The following is a 19537-nucleotide window of genomic DNA, read 5'->3' on the forward strand; positions in this document are numbered from 1 at the left end:
GCAGACTTATTTACAGCTACATTTCACCAGCATCTGGTGGGTGTTAGCTCCCAACCTCGATGGCTGATTAACATCACAAACACCCTGAAATAGGCTCTAAAACTTGTATAATAAGTGAAAGTGTGTTATATTTGTCTGTTTCACCTAATATTTTATCCAATTACAGGCTTACAAGCTTTGTTTCTTTGTATTCATTAAATCAAAACCTCTCATGCTGAGAGAGAAATTAGTTTTTTCAGGCTGGGTTTAGTAGGATCACACAAGAAAACACAATAAACAGAAAAACAAAGCCACATTATAATCATTTAACAAGTCACAGCCCCATGTGAATGTGCATCAGTTCAAGACCAGAAAAGGAGTTGAGAGCTTGTTATAAACAAAGTAGTTGCTCATTAATGATACAGTTGTCAAAGTGGCATAAGATATCATATTATGTTATGTACAAATGAAGAAATCTAATTGCATAGTGTTGTCTTTAGTGATGCATTGTATCAGCAAAAACCTCAAAACTTTTTCTTCATCTATAGAATGATAGTGTTGTTATGTATGTATTGGCCCATTTATGTCAGACTTTGCATTGTTCAGATGACTGTTAAAGTTTTAGACTGATGAATGTTTTTTCTTAAATTGCAGACACCCTTTGGTTTCTAACACGTCTTCATATCTAAATGACTGAATTACATATAAATATACCATTCATTTCATCTGTCATCGCTGGAAAGCACCAGTGACAGGCACTACTTGGTTAGGTTTAGGAAAATATTCTGTTCTTGTTTGTTTACTGTTACGCACATTACATAACTATGGCCACTAGAAATTGCAGCCAAACAAAACACGTAAATACCTTAACATAGGACGTAATAAGCTTTGCTGCTGCAGGGCTGCTGGTTTCATTTAATATCAGCACAATATTAAAACCAACTTGCAGGGGTAATCAATCATGTTATGGAACATAAAAATACAATATTATTGAATGGTAAAAGTGCTGAAAGTATGCACAGCAATGAAAAAAGGGTTTGTTGTATAGCAAAGAGGTTTAAAACACACCAATCACGAGCATGGTCCTTTAAATCTCTCACTCATCTCTCACTTTAAGATGACCCTGTGATAACTTGCGACCTTAGTCTGAAGTGACCCACTCCAATAGCTCTCCTCCCACCACAATTGTTCTGTCCTATATTCAAATATTTGACCGAAAACTTTAAATCTGATCCTCATTTTATGTTTTTTTCTGCTGTATGGTATTATTATGAGAGATACTGAGGTCAGAGGGATGGAGAGAGGGGGAGAAAAGGAGTGGAGATGGCAGGACAGAGCGGATGGTTGATAAGAGAGAGGACTGAGGGATTAATTAAAAGTCAAATGGTGGCGTTGAGGACACTCTATACCCCAATTTGACTGTACTCATAAAAATAATTTGTCTACAGGTAATTCTCAAATGGATGACTGCTCCCTTGTTAATGGTTTTATTTCTGTTTTATTTGATACCGCTATTAGACACTAGAAGGGTGACTTGTGGCATGAAAAAAAAAAAAAAAAACAGTCAATGAAATGTACAAATCTGAGACGAAAGCTGAGAAAAGCTCAAAAAGCAAAGTATCAAATTTTGAATTGAAAAACTCAGACTGACGTTAAAAAGAAAAATTCTGACTTAATTAAAAAGTGCTGTAATCTTTTATATTGTGCTATCAAAACTGACATCTCATCTTTGAGTTTGATTCAGTTTGAACTTTGAGTTCATATTTCCTTTGAAAAACCTTCTTTTGGATTAAATTATGCATATAAGTGACCTTTCTCTAAAAATAACAACCTCCCAATACCAACACTCATAACTTGTCACTTTCACACTTACACATATACACATAAACACACATTTATGCTGTCAATCACTCAGCTAATTATATTTGTAACCTGTCATTACTCCATCATGTACACATGCACATACTTGCAAACACACACACACACACACACACACACACACACACACACACACACACACACACACACACACACACACACACACTATAACGCAGTCACACGCACACAGATATCAAGGACATATTGAACATGAACAGAAGAAATAATTCATCGATACAAGTGAGAAAATTTTATGTTTAAACATAAAAAGCCGACTTGAAGATGTGTTAGTGTTGAGGACAGAGAGAGAGAGAGACTGATGATCAACATGAGACAAGCTCGTCTGACTGTTAGTTCACACCTCTGCATAAAGAACTCGCACATTGATGCAGCTGTGTGTTTGATAGATGACCTTAGGGGAGGTGATGATGAAGACTAAAGTGTGCAAATGCGATGTGTGCACTTGCGTGTGTGCGTGAGCGACTGTCTTCACGAGGATGGAAAGGTGAAAGAAATGTAATAGTGCCGATATAGATTAGTCATCACCTCTTTAAACGATTATTTTTTCAGGTTAACACAGGTTAAAGGTTGAATGTAATGATGTTCAAGGACAGTGAATGACGTGAATAAATGGTCTCTACAACTACAGATATACATGCATGTGTTTGAGTGTGTGTGTGTGTGTGTGTGTGTGTGTGTGTGTGTGTGTGTGTGTGTGTGTGTGTTGCATATGGGCTTGATATGACCTGACATTTGCTGACACCCTCCCGTTGCACACACGCTTGCAAAATGTCAAAGTTGAGCAAGGCCACAATTAGCACAAGTGATTTTTCACCCAGAAGTCAATTAAAAGCACATAGAGGTTTAAACCGTGGGTAGTGGGGATGGGTGTGTATGTTTTTGGCGGGCTCACATTTGTGCGAGTGGGCATGTTTCGAATGCAGCGATAAAAATACCTGCGCTTGTCAGGCTTAATTAAGTTTGTGCTCATGTGGCTTCTAGTGATCGATGGCAATAAGACAGAGAATGACTGATAAACAGGGAGCGAGAGACTGTTGACAGCAGAGGGAAGTGAGACACAGAGGGACGAGTGCAGATACAGAGCAGAAGACAGATAAAGAGTCACAGATAAACGGAGCCAAAAGATGCCAGCAAAACGGAAAATAAATGAACTGATGCAGACACAGACAGAATGGAAGAGAGGGAGAGACGCAGAGAGGTGCCTGTCAACTGTGCGATAATCCTCCTCTCATTAGTACATCAATCAGATTACTCGCACCATATTCCTGTAATTAACTGTTGCACATTAATCACATTGGCCTAACCAGATTAGAGTTGTAAACAGATTAGAGATGGATTACAAGGGCATGCTGTACAATGGTAAGAGGATGGGAATTTTTTCACACTGTGTTCTATTGAGCTACAGTGTCTGGTCTTGTCATTAGGCTAGTCTAGTCTGTCATTTAGGAAACCGGCAGTCACACTTAAGAGACCTCCACATGGGGTCTTACGTATACAGGCAATGAATTACAGATGTGTCTCTACTGACACTAAACTACTGTTAAGTTTAGGCACTTTGCATCTTTATTTTGCTTTGAGTCTCTGTGTTATATTAAGTCTGAATTTTATTACTTGCAACAGAAAATAGAGCTAAAGATATATAATGATTTTTTTTTATGTAGCATTATTCATCCATGAAATGCAACTCAAAGCACTTTACAGTATGGCATTAGAAAACAAAACACAAAAATAAATATGTTCATTAAAAACTGAATAAAAGATCCAGTGAAAACATAAAGAATATACAAAATACAGCTCAAAGTGATTAACAGTAAGGTATGATGAACAAAAATAAAGAGTTAATAAGAATACAATAAAAGATCCAGTGAAGAAGGTGTAACAAGGATGGTCAGGACCCAATTGCAGTCCCACCAGAACACAGAAATCACACACAGTCTTAGATATGAGGCTGACACTACTCCGTCTGGAACAATAGCGAGGCTCAGGGATTGTTCAGCGGACCAAACAAGCAACAGTCACCAGCGGGTTTAGATTCAGGAAGTAGAGGCCAACAGACGTAGCCTCAGAAGGCTAAGGTATTTCCCAGGGAGCAGACGCTCAGGGGAAGTCAAAGGCAGGCCGGTCCGCTAACGAGAGATCAATCCAGCATCAAACATTGGAGAGTTTCACATGCTGCGAAGATCAATCTGGCACTGATTGTGTGTGGGAGAGCCCACTTAAGTGCTGGGCTGATTGCAATGAGCTTCAGGTGTGCAATCAGGTGAGTGGACAGGTGGGCCTGGAGGAGTGTGAAAACTACTGGCAGAGCAGGTGAGCAGATGAGACGACACTGCCAGCAGGTAAGAGGCTGAGCGATAGAAAAAAAGAGACAAGAAATGTGTTTTATTAACTAAATGCCTGCCTGAGTAAGTTGGTCTTCAGATGGTTTTTAAAAATGTTCTTATGTAACTTAGCAGGGTGTTTCACAGTGTTAGAGCGGGTTAGCTAAAAGGGCTCCTGTTAACTGATTAGGAAGTAAAAGGTCTGAAATGTAAGAAGGGGCTGTATCATTAAGAGCTTTGTATGTGAGTAAAGGGATCTTAAAATCAATTCTAAAATAAATGCGGATCCAGTGCAGCGTAGTTAAAACAGGAGTAATGTGGTCCTTTTCCTGGTCTTCGTTAAAAGACTTCTGAACAAGATGGAATTTTCCCATCAGCTTTTTTGGTTGGCCAGTGAAGAGAGCATTACGACAGTCCAACCTGCTAGCAATGAAAGCAAGTATCAGTTTCTTACTACTGTGCTTTTTTTTAAGAACTGCCTTATTTTGGCATCATTTTTCAGGTGGAAATTATATATTCTATATTGTGTGTCCTACATACAAAATTTTGCTTCAAGAGAAAGAAAAGATGTGCTTTTGTTAATGCTTCAGCCATGTTAACGTACAAATTAAATGCTCCTCAACCTTTTAAAAAAGCCATATAATAACAGCCTTTAAGAGTGGTGGCATTTAGTTGGAGTGGAAATCAATGGGCTCCAATCAGGCAGTCGATGCTGAAGCTCTGCAGTGTAACAGGATGTACCATAGTTGATGTATTTACGTTAAGGCCAACCGGTGTCGCATTGGAAATTAAGTTTTTCACTAAATGGTATTGTGTGTATCCCTAAAGCCAAGCAAACATTAAGCTCAATGAATATGAATTGACCATTTGTGTTCTTAAACAGGCCGTACTGTTGTGAGCACACCAAAGGGAGTTATTCTGTCCTACACCCCTGAACTGCCTGAAACACCCTGTCAGTGGTCCAGCCTTTTCCTCCTCCACCTCCAGCTCAGTGGCCATCCTCCGCTGAGGTGACTGTCCTGCCCACCTTACTATCTGCCATTGCTATGCAAAGTCTATTTGTACAATCCACAATCTGAGGATGTCAAGACCCAGTAGATTAATCAAATTTTGCCATGTTATGTGTTGCCTTAGCGTTTATTTTGTTGGTTAGCCTGTTGAAGTTGGCACTAGCATGCAGCACATCTATGTGCCTACTCTCACAGACTGACTAGTTTTGTAATATTGAAGGACAGTCAAGGGAAGCTATGTCAATTTGATACAAGATAATAACTTACACAGCAAAAAAGTGACCACAGAGAAATCACTGAAACGTTGCTCTGCAGTGCTCGTAGTGGTCAAAAGCTCCACAGGGTGCCTTTAAGGTTGGTCCAAGACATGTGTGTCAACCCTGCACGTGGCAGCGTTTACATATTTATGGTATGGAGATGGAGAAGTGTGGTTTTGTGTTTCTGTGTGTGTGTGTGTGTGTGTGTGTGTGTTTATGTGCGCACGTGTCATTCTTCCCATTTTTCTGGATGTCCCATCTTTACTTATCAGTACCATCCTTATTGAATTAACGTCACCCTGACAATGATTAATATTCATTGCTAGGTTTGAAGAGTAGAAGTCCTTGGATATTTTTTTAAACTGAGGATTCACAAGTGCATATAGCTGTGATTCCCTCCCAGTCTGTCTCAAACCTTGCTGAGAGTTCTCTCCTCTGCTTCCTCTTCTTTCTTTTCCTCCTCACCAATCATTTTGTGTTTCAGAGCTTTGAAGACTGTTACTTGTCCTGTTCCTCAGCAAACACATGCAGAGACACAAGCTGCATTTCAGGTTCTTTCTCGCTCCTCTCCTAATTTGAGTCATTCATTTCTCTTTTCCTCTTTCTCTCTGTGTCTCCTTTTTTCTTTTGGATATGTTACATTAATGATGCATCTTCACAAACTGTGTGTGTGTGTGTGTGTGTGTGTGTGTGTGTGTGTGTGTGTGTGTGCGGCGAGCAGATGTATAATAGTTGATATTAGTCTTGACGTGCCTCATTGCTCCTTTTTGACCACAAAGGTCAGACATGCAAGGCCACATATGATGCTAGTTACTGTAGTGTATCAGAATGGACACACATTTTTTTCAACGCCTCTATTTGAAGACATATAAAAGGATGCTTATTGTTTAAGTTTTCCTTTGTTCTCTCTTTTTGTTGCACTCACCCACCCTCTCCCTCCTTTGCTCTCTCCTTACTTCTTTACTCAGCTCTTCTCTGCATTTATCTCCATTAACTCTTGTCTTGGTCCTCCTCTTTCGTCTGCTCTCCCCACTCATCCTCCCTTTCCCTCTCCATCCACCTCCTTGTCCTCACCTCCCCTACTCATGTCTCGTTTGTCCTCTTACTGTCATTCTTGTCCTTCAATTTTCCACTTTCCCTTCCCTCACTTTCCTGTTTCTTCTCTCTGGCTTTCCTTTCCCCCTCCCTGTTTGACGACCTAAAGGAACTCATCTTATCCCTATTTTCCACCATCATTTCTTCCTCCTCCTCTCCTTTGCTACTTAGTTCCTATTGGTCCATTAATTCAGTTGAGGCTGCAAGTCCTTTAGCCCCTTTATAAGCAGCTTTTACAAGTTGGCTGGTTGGCTGTGGACCACTGAAGGATAGAATTGAATGGCACCAAGGCCCAATGGATTTATCCCTTCCTCATATTCATAGCCAGGAGATCCTGGCCTGACATACACAGAGGCTTTTCTCCACAACTCTGTTTTAATTGAAAGAACTTCTACTCTTTTGTTTGTCACTCTTTTTGGCTGCCGTGTTTGGGGTGAGGCACTGCAGGTGATAAGGCTGGCTCAATTTTAGCAAATAACACAGAACACCCTCCACAATGAACACTGTTCTTATTCTATTTTTTTATTTTGTTTTGTTTATGTTAAGCCTACTTTTCAAGATAACACATAGGAAAATATACATTTAGACAATAAATATACACACCACTATTTGTTCATCTGCAAAATAGTTTTTGTACCTGATTATATGACAGATTCAAAAATAATTTTCAGCTACTGCTGTACCAAGTCAATTGACACGCTGTCACCATTCCATCAGCGTACCAGCAGTCCACTTCTTTTATATTACTTTGATCTGTAATTATTATCATGCCTGTATTATGTTCCATTTATTTATTTTTCTCTAATTTCTTGTAACAACAGCACGTAAAATATCCCATGTCGGTCCTGGCCCCAGAACAAAAATCATCCAATAAGAATATGGTCAGAAAAAGATGTATTATCAAATCAGTCTATTATTTTCATGCCATTCATGTGTGTGAAAAGTCATCTGGCTTTACGGGCCCAAAAATGTGAAATACTCAAAAATGTTTCCGGCCTACGCTCCAGTTAAACTTTCATTTAAGAACACTATCCAGTTCTTTGTAATACATGTACAGCTTTAGTGTGTGTGTGTGTGTGTGTGTGTGCGTGTGTATGAGTTTAGCATTTCCTGCATGCTGCTCCTCCATTTCCGCCTGTGCTGCTCGACTTCCTTTCTGAGAGGTCTTTCCTTACTTTCCCTCTGTCTCTGTCTCTCTTGGTGGAATAGTGACCATTTGAAATTGCTCTTCACACTTCCCTGCATCTGCTGCCACACACACACACACACACACACACACACACACACACACACACACACACACACACACACACACACACACACACACACACACACACACACACACACACACTCACACACACACACACTTTGAGAGACCAAGTGCAATGACCTCCACACACACATACACACACAGTCTGACATGAATTCACAGTCACTAAATTCACATCCACAACACCACTCTCAAAGTCCTCCATCCCTCCGCCTTATCTTTCCTCCACTGGATCTTTCAGTCAGTCCATCTCACAACCTTTCTCATACTCCTCCAGGAGAGAGTGGAAGTGGAATGGATGGACAGAGTGAAAGTGAAGGAAATTGGAGAGAGGTGAGTTTGAGATAGGGACAAACTCTAATAGCAAAGGAGAGGAAGGTGGAATGGAAAACAACATTGTTTCATTTCTTCTCTTGGTGGAGACGTTTCCTTTGAATTGCAGAGGCCACTATAATCACAGTCTTTACCAAGCAGGATATTGAAATACGCCGTGTATACTATGACTGATCATTTGGAGCTTGACAGCCTGATGTGAATAATGTGTTGGGTCATGTTAGCTGTACATCTTTGACATCACTGGGCGGTTCCATCAGTGTTAGGCTGCTTCACCTGCAGTGTGAAAAGGAGAAGTATCCCAGGTCTTTCCTTCCTGCTGCTGTCAGTGATGCCGCCATTTCATCACACACACCGAAACTAACGTATTCAATTAATATCAGTGTCATTATGTATTAAACTGTGCAATATCAATATTTCCCATGTACAATGTCAGTTCAGCCAGCCTCTGTTTTACATATCATATTGTTTATTTATTTATCATATCTTTTTTTTGTTTGTTTGATTTACTGACGCTTTTTACTGTTATACTGTCCCCTTTACTGCTGTGACACTGCAAATGCCCCCGCTGTGGGATTAATGAAGAATTATTTTATCTTAAATAATAAATGTATAAAAAACACCCAAAACAGCCACAAAACACCTTAAAACTAAAACTAAAAAAAAAAAAAAAAAAAAGTGAAGAACAAGCATGCAAACTCATATTTTCCCTTTTTAAGCACAACTCATTGGTGGCCTTGAGAACTCAATACACTGCAACCTCACTGACCAGTCCACTAAAATGTAGCCTAAAAGGCCAATCCAAGGCATAATCAAAGTAAAGTGATAGCTGTCCTTGAACCATTTGGAGTACATGAATGGATCTGGTCTCTTTTGAAAGGGTACACTCTGAACTTTTATCAATGTCAGTGATTACTGGCATTAACAGAAGTTTGAAAACGCTAAAGTAGACAGAGAAATTGAACATTGTCATGTTTTCTCTTACGAAATATCTGGATCTTTGTCAATGTTACCAGACTGTTTCTGGGAGAGTGTCATCAATCTGTGGATCACTAAGAGATGCAATCGGTGAGCACGCTCAATATTGCGTCAATTTTAAAACAGCTGCTTGTCTGCTGTTGCCGTTTCTTGTGCGTCCTGTTGTGATGGTGTCTTGAAGTAGTTTGCATCAATCGATTCATGTGAGTCTTAGCTTTAGCTAAGAAATCCTAAAGACCAAGCCTTGTAGCACCCTGAAATTGGTGTTTGCATTAAGACATGCAAACATGTTGATGTGAGATTAATGTGAAGCTGTGTCAACTGTGAGTGAATGGAGTCAGAAAAGGTTAGTTTGCTATCAACAGTGCTAGGTTTTGCCAATTTCTGAGAGATATTTTCTTCCTGATCGCCTGGTCTGCTGTGTGGCTGCACCCACTGTTGAATAGTGGAAACAAATGTGATGTTTAAACCACAGGATCTGTTTTTCTCCCATTGTCTGTGTCTTTCTCACATGTTTAAAAATGGTCAAAGTGTCGAAGACAGGTGTTAACTGATGGAGACAGGTGATTTATATGAAATTATGAGCTTTGACATGTTTCCCCATCTTCCCATTAAATTACACCTACGGAAAGGTATAATGACAAAAGGCAGAGGGAAACAGAACGGGACTGGCTGACAGGCTTAAGACAAACAGAGGGGAGGAAAGCTAATATATGGAGGTATAGAGGGCGAAATTGAGAAGAAGAGGTAGATAGATAGAAAGAGAAAGGGGCATACTGGGTCCATGCAAGGCGGGTGGGGGGGTTAGTGGCAGAGGAGAGAGATGGTAGTCAGACCATATCTGGGAAAATGTGACTCCACTGACCCAGTGACAGGGACATCCATCAACAAGTGGCGTGTGCATGTGTGTGTGGGAGTATTGGGGATTATGCTGCCAGGGATAGGCAAAATTCTGTAAACACTCCATGGACAAGGACAAACTCAGTGGTAGCTTAATCACAATTACAAAAACTGTGACAAAGGTTTGCCGTGTTAGGATGAATTCCAATTAGCAGCATTAGTCAGCGATTACAGAGGTCTGGCAGTCAGCACTTTGATATGTGAGTTTTTAAAGCAACATGAAAGAACAAAGACACCTTGAAAGAGGACAGATCCTCTGTTCCTAAACGGTTGGGGAATCAGTCCCAAAAAAAAAGCTCATGTTTTTTTAGAGACAATGTGAAAAGCACAACAGCACACTGCAAACATGGACAAACTGCATCATCAAAGAAGAGGTCAGAAAACAGTTTTACATGGACATTTACATATTTTAATACAATACTTTAATATCATAGTCTCAGAAAGTAGCTGACCTCTTTGACGCCCCAAGAAATATCCATGACGATGTTTTTCTTCTAAGTTTCTCGCAGGACTAGTGTACTGGGTTTCATTGTAAGGTGCAGCACTGACTTTCTCCATCCCCTGCTCCACTAATTGGCATCCATGTATCTATCTGTAAATTGCTGTGTTCCACCAGAAATACCATGAGCCATTGGGGAGACTGGCTCAACTGTTGGATCACCCCAAATGTCTTGAAACATACCACAGTTCATGGCTGACAGTGACACTGTGATGAAACAAGGGCATGTACTTCGAAATTATAAATCACCGAAATCATCCACATGTCTCCAGTAAATCATTAGCAATGGTTGCTGCATGCTAATACTCATATCGTGAGTGACAGCAGGTGACTTGTGTGACCCAAAAACAAAAGAACTGAGACTTTATATTAGCTTTTTTAAGTGATATTCCCGCAGTTTGGTTTTGCACACATACAGCTTGGGCAAAGAAAATAAAAATAATGGTCAAAATTGAAGCCGAACCTCAAAGGACCAGCTCACTTTAGCTAACTGAAGCTAAGAACCAATAGCACCTTTTCCTTTAGCCTTGGAAAAGGGCCATCTTTCAGATGCTATGGCCTCCTTTTTCCTTTCAGCTGTAAATCTGTAGTCACAAGCTCATGCCCCTGATGACATCACTTTGACGTCGCCAGACTTGACAAAGTTCCTCCAGAACCACAGAAGTGATACAACTGTTCACAGGCTGAACAGTATCAGCAGAGTGACCTTTACATTGGGAATCATTGGAGTCCTCCTTCAACGTTTAAAAAGAAAATAACACTAACACCAATCAGGACAGAGACTGTGCTGGAGTGGCGATGGAGAGACAGACAGAAAGAGAAGGGCAAGAGAGAGCGAGAGATAGAGAGACCACCAAAATAAACTTGTGATGAATGCTCTGCTCAGAAATAGAAACCTCATCCCTCTCTCATCCACTTCATCCTTATTCACCCTATTATCTCTCCTCCTCAGCACTCTGTCCTTCCTTTCTTCCACATCTCACACATCTCTGTCTATATATCTCCCTGTATCCGTCTGTATCTCTCTCACACTCCCTATCTCTTTCCGCCTCTCCCTCAGATAGCGTGCCATCTGTGTGATCAATGGAGTTCATTCTTTTCAGGAAATTCTCCCGTGATGGATTTTTCTTTGCTGCGCCATGCCTGCGCTGTTTTTTTTCTTTTTCTTTAATGAGGGTGGGGGCAATTTGCTTCTGTGGATAAAAGCTTTGAATGAAGCAAGCACAAGCAAACTCATGTTTTGATGCTTTTCACCAAACACAAGCTTGGACATTTTGTTGTACTTCAACAATTCACAGATACAGAAAAACAGTGGTAGAAAAATTTTACGTGTGTACTTGCAATAGCTTCGCTCAATAGTCAGCCCGATGAATTTACGAGGAATCGTTATTTGTTCAAGTCAAGAACAAAAAAAAGCGCAAGCATGTGAAATAGGAGGACTGGCAAAGAGGACCAAACAGATGGAGGGGAGCGGAGAGTGAAGGGGAAAGTAGTTTGTTGACGCTTGTCATACATTACTGAAAACTGGGAGCAACGGTACATCAAGAATAACATTCTGGAGCATTTTGGCACCTCCTGCTTTGGCAACACATGGAAATCCTGGACCATGCCAATGCAGCACCTGCTGAAACTGGAACTGACGGTGCACACCGAAAAGTTAAACAGAACTACGGATTATATGTGTGAGCAGGTTCAGATTTCTGCGTGTGTTTGCGTAATAGTTTGCTGTTGCACACAGTGTTGTGGTCCTTCATTGAGTTTCTCCTACTTGCCTAAACACACCCACATTACTCAGACTTGCAGACAGATACCGAAACCAGGCAGACATGAAAGATAGCCCTAATCATGTGTGTATGTGTTTATGTGCCTGCCTCTCATTAAATATAAAAATCTGAGGCAATATTCAACCAGCATACTATCAAGCAGCACTGATGCTGTTATCACATCTTGGGATCTCTCCTTCTCACTCATAACCCATCTCGCTTTGCTTCTTGCTGTTTTCCTTTCTTTCGCTTTACCCCCGTCCTACACGCTCCAGTGTGTTTTGATTATTGGCTGTGTGTGTCTCTTTCTCTGTGTGTACTTGGAAATACAGCAGGGTGGGCACTTTTGGGGGGAAGAAGGATCACAGATGGGCCTTGTCAAATCTCTGTACATCTGGCTTTATTCCTGTCCAATTTTCCACACACACATTAAAACACACAAACACACACGCACATACATACTAAGTCAGTCATGATTACATTCACAACTACACAACTACTTTTGCACACGTCATACAAACACACATTTACTTAACCATGCATGCACATACAGGTACCCACTAGAACACGCATAAATCCACACACACTCACTTAGAAACACACACACACACACACACACACACACACACACACACACACACAGACGCACTGTGCAGCAGGACTCAGCGGGTATGGACTCCTGTTGTGGTTGATGGTTGCCAAAGTAATGATGCCAGGGAATCTGGACCATGCCAGGTTTAATGGTAGCCAATGGCATACCACTGTTTGGATGCCAGATTTCAAAGGGACAACCCTGACTTGTAGTAGAGCGCCACCTATTGAGCATTATATTTGAGATGTGTTGCCACAGAAGATAACGAGTTCTAACAGATGCATTTATGTACTCACAATGATGCTGTACAGTAGATAGAGTGCAGTACATTTTCAGATTACTAACTTAACAAGAGACTGAGGGTCAGCAGCAGCAGCAAGCTGATAAAAGACAAAAGAAAATATTCTGCTGATCTGATAAAAGATGATGAAAACCATGATAATAGATGAAGAAAAGGAATATGACCTCCGAATATGGATTTTCTATTGGTTTGTGATATTTCATAAAATGTTAATGATTCCATCCAAGGGTCAACCTTTGCCTGCATGAGAGAGCTCTGCATGTCTGTGTGCTTTTCTGTGTGTGTGTGTGTGCGTATGTGTCAGCTGTTTGAGGTCCCCGTACGGGATTGGGACATATGCTTCATGAGACTCCTGTGGACACACACACGCACGCACACATGCAGGCCGTTGCACCTGAAGGACACCCATAATAGGAAGAAGAGAAAAAAAAAAGCTTACCGAGGCTTGTGTGCTGATGTTATTTGACCACATGACCCACGTGTCAGTCAACAAACTAAATTTGAAAATTGGCTACATTTCAAGCAGCCTTTGTTGCATGTGACTCTCAGCCTCTCAGTATCGATGATAGGCTCCTAAGCATAAAGTGCTAGCCTTCTGTGACCCCCATGCTGCTGCATAAATATGCATAATGTCAACCTCTAATACTACATGAAGTTTGGCACTAAATCAGGATTTTATATCACCTTTATTAGATACTTGATTTTATTAAATTATGGATGGAGCTAAAGTAGCTGTAGATTTTTTGCCTCCAATGAATTTGAAAGAAATGTGTTTTTTCATCTTCCAGACATTCTCTTGTGAACAACAAAACGTTGCCACTCCATTAACTGAGGGCCGAGCACATAACAGTCAGGATAATGAATTTTAGCCCTGCAAGTCTTATTTTCTTTGTCGTCATCATCTTCATCTTCCTCTTCCCTTGTCAGCAGCTATCTCATCTTTCACTTCCGATCTTTATTGACAGTGCACAGTATACAATCTGAGTGCAAACTCAAAAACTTTCTTTGGATTCTTTGGGGACAAAGATCCGACTGGAGACAAATTGGTGTCACGTAGTGATGTGTATGCAGTCATCCTGTGTAACATAAAAATGCCAGTATCTCCAATCTGTCACACTCTACTATGTGTGCACATTTTTTTTCCATCTTCTATCCTCATTTTTCCATTTTTGTCTCACTCTTTTTTAGTTTCTCCTTCTCCTATGTCTGTCTTTTTTCTCAATTGTTTCTGTTTCTATTTCCATCTTTCTCTCTCTCTCTCTCTTTTCCCCTCTGCCTGTCTTTCTCACTCTTTCTCACTTACGTGCCCACGTACCATAACCAAACCAGCCTGCTTATTCATGTTGCACCAGGGTATCACTTTATTTCTCTGCTATTATTTTTTTGTGAAGTTGCCTCAGTATGACTTGCCCCAGACAGCGTTACACTGTCCCACCCTCATTATATTTTCACACTTCGCTACCCCAGGACACAAGGATACACACACACACACACACACACACACACACACACACACACACACACACACACACACACACACACACACACACACACACACACACACACACACCACCCTTTTCCGCTCAGACCCACTTCTGTATGTGTGTGTCTTATTTGTGCCTGTGCTGGTTCCTTGGTGTGTTAAAATGGAAATCTGTCCATCTATTTTGTACTTTTTCTCAGTGGCATCTTTACAACAGTAGCCATTTATATTCTGTAAATACCTTTGCTAGAGCGTGCTTATTTCTTAATACATTTTAACTTTTGTGAATCCAAAACCCTGGCTGTAAAAGAACCAAGCTCTTCCTGAGCATCACTAAGCCACAGTATAATGAGCTGTGGCTCATGTTAGCATTTAGCTAACATTCATATTTTAAGAGTATACAATAAGTGCTGTGTTTGGTGATTCAGTGCCTTGCACTATATAATGCTGACAAGCCAAACAGCAGATGAATAACAACTACTGAGTGATAGAGGATAGTCAAAACCCCCTCCCAACACAGCACAGTGATTGTAACTAACCCTGTGTCCTCTTTGGAAATGAAATACTGCAAGAAAACCCCGGTAATCCCAGGCTCCACACTCCCTATCTTTGTGAAATGTCTGGTAAATACACCAGGAAATGAATGAAAACTGGATGGAAATATATGGAAATAAACTGCCAAAGAGCAATATGTCATTTTTGATGTATGGTTGTGTAATGCTTTTTGAATTGGGATAAAAAAAAGTGATGCATTAATGTAAAGCCCTGTGTGATGCTGAGTCTGTCACTCTTGTATACACGACTGAGAGCTGTGTGTGTTTATGCTCATTTCTCCTCGCGGAGAAACCGTTAAGAAACGTCAAGTACTTTGGTGTATGTTGTGTCAGCGGGTTGTAGTGCAGCTGTGAATTTATGTGTAATAGCTGATAGATGTGTGCATACAATAAAAATGCATTTCACAGGTCAGTGGGTCTTGGATTTGCTTTGAACACTGTGTTGAGTTGACTGGTGATTTGCTGCTTTGGATTTCAGTTTCAAATGACACTGTTAGCATAACAAGTTTAAGCCAGCCATCACATCTGTGAAAAACATGTGAAAGAACTGTTTTTCCGATTCTAATAGTTTTATCTTTTTCCTCTCCTCCCCTTCTTCCTCCTTCCTCCTTCCTGCTTCTCTCTCTTCACCTATATCTCCTCAGTGTCTGACAGCCAAGCAGGAGCAGCAGGAGTTGGACCAGGAGGAGGGCCAGACTCCTCCCAGCCCCGTTTCTCCTCCTCCCTCCCCACCTACCTCCCTGTCCAATGCCAGCTAAGTGGTGCTGACTCTGCGTTCTTTCTGCGGGAAGCCAATCAAGATGTAATGCGAAATGGCAGCCTATCATCACGGACTGAGCCCTTCTTCCTCCACCAGCTGGAACCCGGCGTCGCCGCCCCACAATCCCTGCCGAGCGTCAATTGCAGCTACGGGAACTTGAGCATTGAACAGCCAATCTCTGTGGAGCTGCTTCAGGGTCCGCCACCGCATCTGCTGTTGACCACCAACCAGGTCACTCTGAACTGGAAGGTCAAAGGTCAAGTGGTGGTGCCCAAAGTGGGGTCAACACGCCCGTGGATACAGGTACTGGCATTTTTTTTGCTTTGGACTTTTTTATTCATAATTCTTCTATAAAACATCTGTAGAGCTGAGAGCTGCTCCCTGTATTTACAGGCAGCAATTTCATCCATTTTTACTCTAAGTATATTGATTATACAGAAAGGAAGGAGAAAAAAATAAACTTAATATGCTCGCTGTCCATCCACTAATTTACCCCTGATGACATTATATGTATTGTTTTTTCCTCAGGTGCTCTTTTACCTGGTAGGCCGGCGTTGGGACGAGCCTGACCCGCCCCTTCCAGCCCTCCTCCCATGTGTCAGAGCCTTGGCTATCCGGGACACCAGTGAAGCAGCACCCTCAGCGGGCTGCCGCCTCATGGGGCCATCTGGCATCTGTGTTGTCCGTCTGGAGATTCCCCCAGCTTGGTTTACACCACCACAAGTGAGAAAAAGACCTTCTGAAGTGACTCTGCCATCAGTGGATGTGTATTACTCAATTATCCCAGTGGAAGGGGCTGGTCAGGAGTGTCCCTCTATTGTAAATGAGCCATGGAGGGGTCAGAGTGCAAATATGGGCCCTCTTGGAGGCCTAGGCATTGGCCTTGGGGGGCAGTGGAACCCTGTACTGGATGGGGGTCTTCAGGACATGCTGAAAGCTGGTTCAGTGGTAATGACCATGGGCCCAGTTTCTGCCAAAGGAGAAAAATTGAGACTGGATGAAAATGTAGAGGTTCTGGTGCCACCTAGCCCGGTTCGTCTCGGCAAGACGGTGGCGTTCGGAGTCTACATGAGGACAAATTCAAACACAGAACAGTTCACATTGAGGTAAGATCACAAATGCTTTCGTTGAACTTCTTTTTGTCTCTTTTCACTTTTTCTAGAATTTCTGTCTGATTCCTTCTGCCATTATCTCCACTTATTCCTTTCCTGCTCATGTGTTCTCTCTCATCTTTCAACACCGCCGCCTCCCGAGGTTGATGGCTGTCACCTTTGTGTACTCAGCCTCTTTCAGAGCCAGCAATGCAAATAACAACCTCATGAATATTCATGGGAGATCCAAGGAGGGAGGAAAACACTGAAAATGAGAAGCAGGAGAGGCAAAGGGTGACTGAGAGGGGCTGAAGGTTGGGGAGACAGAGAAATGAAGGAAGAGCGAGTAGATGGAACAGATCCTGGATTCTCAAACTGAAGGGTGGTGCCCAAAATGACTCTCAGGTGTGCTTTTAAAAGGTCACCTACATGCTTTCTGGCATAAGCAACAATATGTTTTCATACACTTGTATCCCAGGAACCAAATTTCTTTTTGGTTCAGTGGCAACAAAATAAGTTTACAACCCCTGATTTAGACTAAGAATGCATATCTGCATCCCATCTCTGCCTCATCATTTCACTGACTTCAGGGATTTCATGCTGACAAATGACAGATGTGCAAATTTATCATTCTATGCAACACGGTGGCGGGATATAGCATTACTACAACGAAATACTCCTTTGAGGTTAGAACTATTGAGAACATTTTAGAGAGCAACTCTGAGCAACTTTGGATATATTTTTCAGTATTTCAGTTGCATTCATTCAAAGAAAACCTGGAACACGCTGAACACGGTAATTGGCACATGTCAGCCGACTCCAATTTGCAAATGAGGCTGAATCAAAATGTCGAATCAAAAGAGGTTTAGTATTCCTCAGCAGCTAGAACATAAGGATGGTTTTTGCCTCACAGTTACACAGTAACAAGCGGCATAGCTCATGTTTTTATATTGCTGGTGAGGCTTGTTTGGTAGGTGAAGCAGTTAACTGACATAATCATGAATGTTTGACTTTTTTGTGTTAATTGTGTATTTGTTAATCGATCATTTCTTCATCAGCTTTTTCACAGCACGCCTGACCACTGATATTATATATGCAATAGTGACAATAATCAAGGAATGTTTTTACTTGTATTTAAGATTAATCAAAACTCAAGATCAGTGCTGAGTCACAGGCCAGAAACCTTTTCATTTAGCTGGTCTCTGTTCACTGAGACTTTGTTTTTCTCACATGATTTTTTTTTTTTGTTTTCATGCTTTATTTAGTTCTAACACAACACTGAAGGCCAAACAGCCAAAGGCCAAACTTTTTCTGGGTGATTAGACCTCTGCTTGGCTTGAAGGGGGGCAGAGCTGGGATTTCATAGACCAATGGGATGTAATTTGTCTCAACATAGCAGTTACAACGAAGCGAACTGAGGAGTCAATCAAGCATTGTCTGCACATGCCCAAATAGTCCTGATGCTGCGGTCAGACCAGGTTTTGACTGGTTTGATTTACTGGTGGAAATTAGGCGGGACAAGGATGGCATGGGCAGCGGGCTAACAGCAGCAGTCCACAAAGCTGTAAATGATACAGCTTTTTATCAAACATTTTACTATTGTGTCACTGTCCTTGCACTAACTGCCTCATGAATGAGAGGTCGATCCCACCCCCTCTCGTAAAAACTGGCTCGACATTAGAAAGCGATCTTGTGTGTTTCATGAAATCATGTGTGTGGGTTTAATGTGAATTTCCAGGGCCTTTAAAACTCCTGTGTACTTTGACCTCTAGCAATCTAGCACCTCTAGCAATAGCAGTCTATGTAATATCCCCACAAGTGATATAAACACAACATGTGTGTGTGTGTGTGTGTGTGTGTGTGTGTGTGTGCACCCATCCTACTTTCAGCTCTTGCCCTCTGCCCTAACATACAGTCCCAGGGATAATCTCCCATGTTACAAGCACAGTCAGATATGTAATAAGGCTTAAGTGGATCTCATTCCTGTGTGCGAGTGCGAGCATGTGTGTGTTGACACATAATAAGCCTTAAGTGTGCTCCATCACACTGAGGTGATGTGATTATGATAAACTGCTGAGGAGATGGAGGGACACGGAGAGAGGACAACCGAGAGAGACAGTTGGAATCTGCTGGAAAGAAAGGAAAATGAGAGAATGCATTAAGAAACAATAGAAAAACGGAGAAGCTGTAATGCTGAGACGGTTAAAAGCTTCACTTCCTCACTCTGTAACGATGAGATGTAAGGCAGACTTGAAGCACATTTGCCAAATTGGACTGGGCATCCTTGCTGGTATCACTTGTCACTTGGCTTGTAATTTTACATAACCACATATAATCCTGTCACTTCCTGACGAGACCGCTTGTCTGCAGACAACTAGCTGAAACTGTGGTTGAATTTATTAAGTTCAGTCTTCGTCATCCAGTTCAGTTATATTTTGTCATCATTTAATTC

General features: G+C 41.5%; 1 protein-coding gene across 1 annotated transcript in view; it reads left to right on the forward strand.

Moving 5' to 3' along the window:
- The window catches only part of LOC139333132 (transmembrane protein 132D), a 247995-nt gene that overhangs the window by 64414 nt on the left and 164044 nt on the right, over positions 1–19537 (forward strand). The window contains exons 2-3 of the mRNA XM_070965412.1: positions 15879–16297; positions 16523–17100. Coding sequence (XP_070821513.1) covers positions 15879–16297; positions 16523–17100 — 997 coding nt within the window. The remainder of the gene's footprint in view (positions 1–15878; positions 16298–16522; positions 17101–19537) is intronic.

This window comes from Chaetodon trifascialis, chromosome 6 (assembly GCF_039877785.1).
Source record: "Chaetodon trifascialis isolate fChaTrf1 chromosome 6, fChaTrf1.hap1, whole genome shotgun sequence".
Taxonomy (NCBI): Eukaryota; Metazoa; Chordata; class Actinopteri; order Chaetodontiformes; family Chaetodontidae; genus Chaetodon; species Chaetodon trifascialis.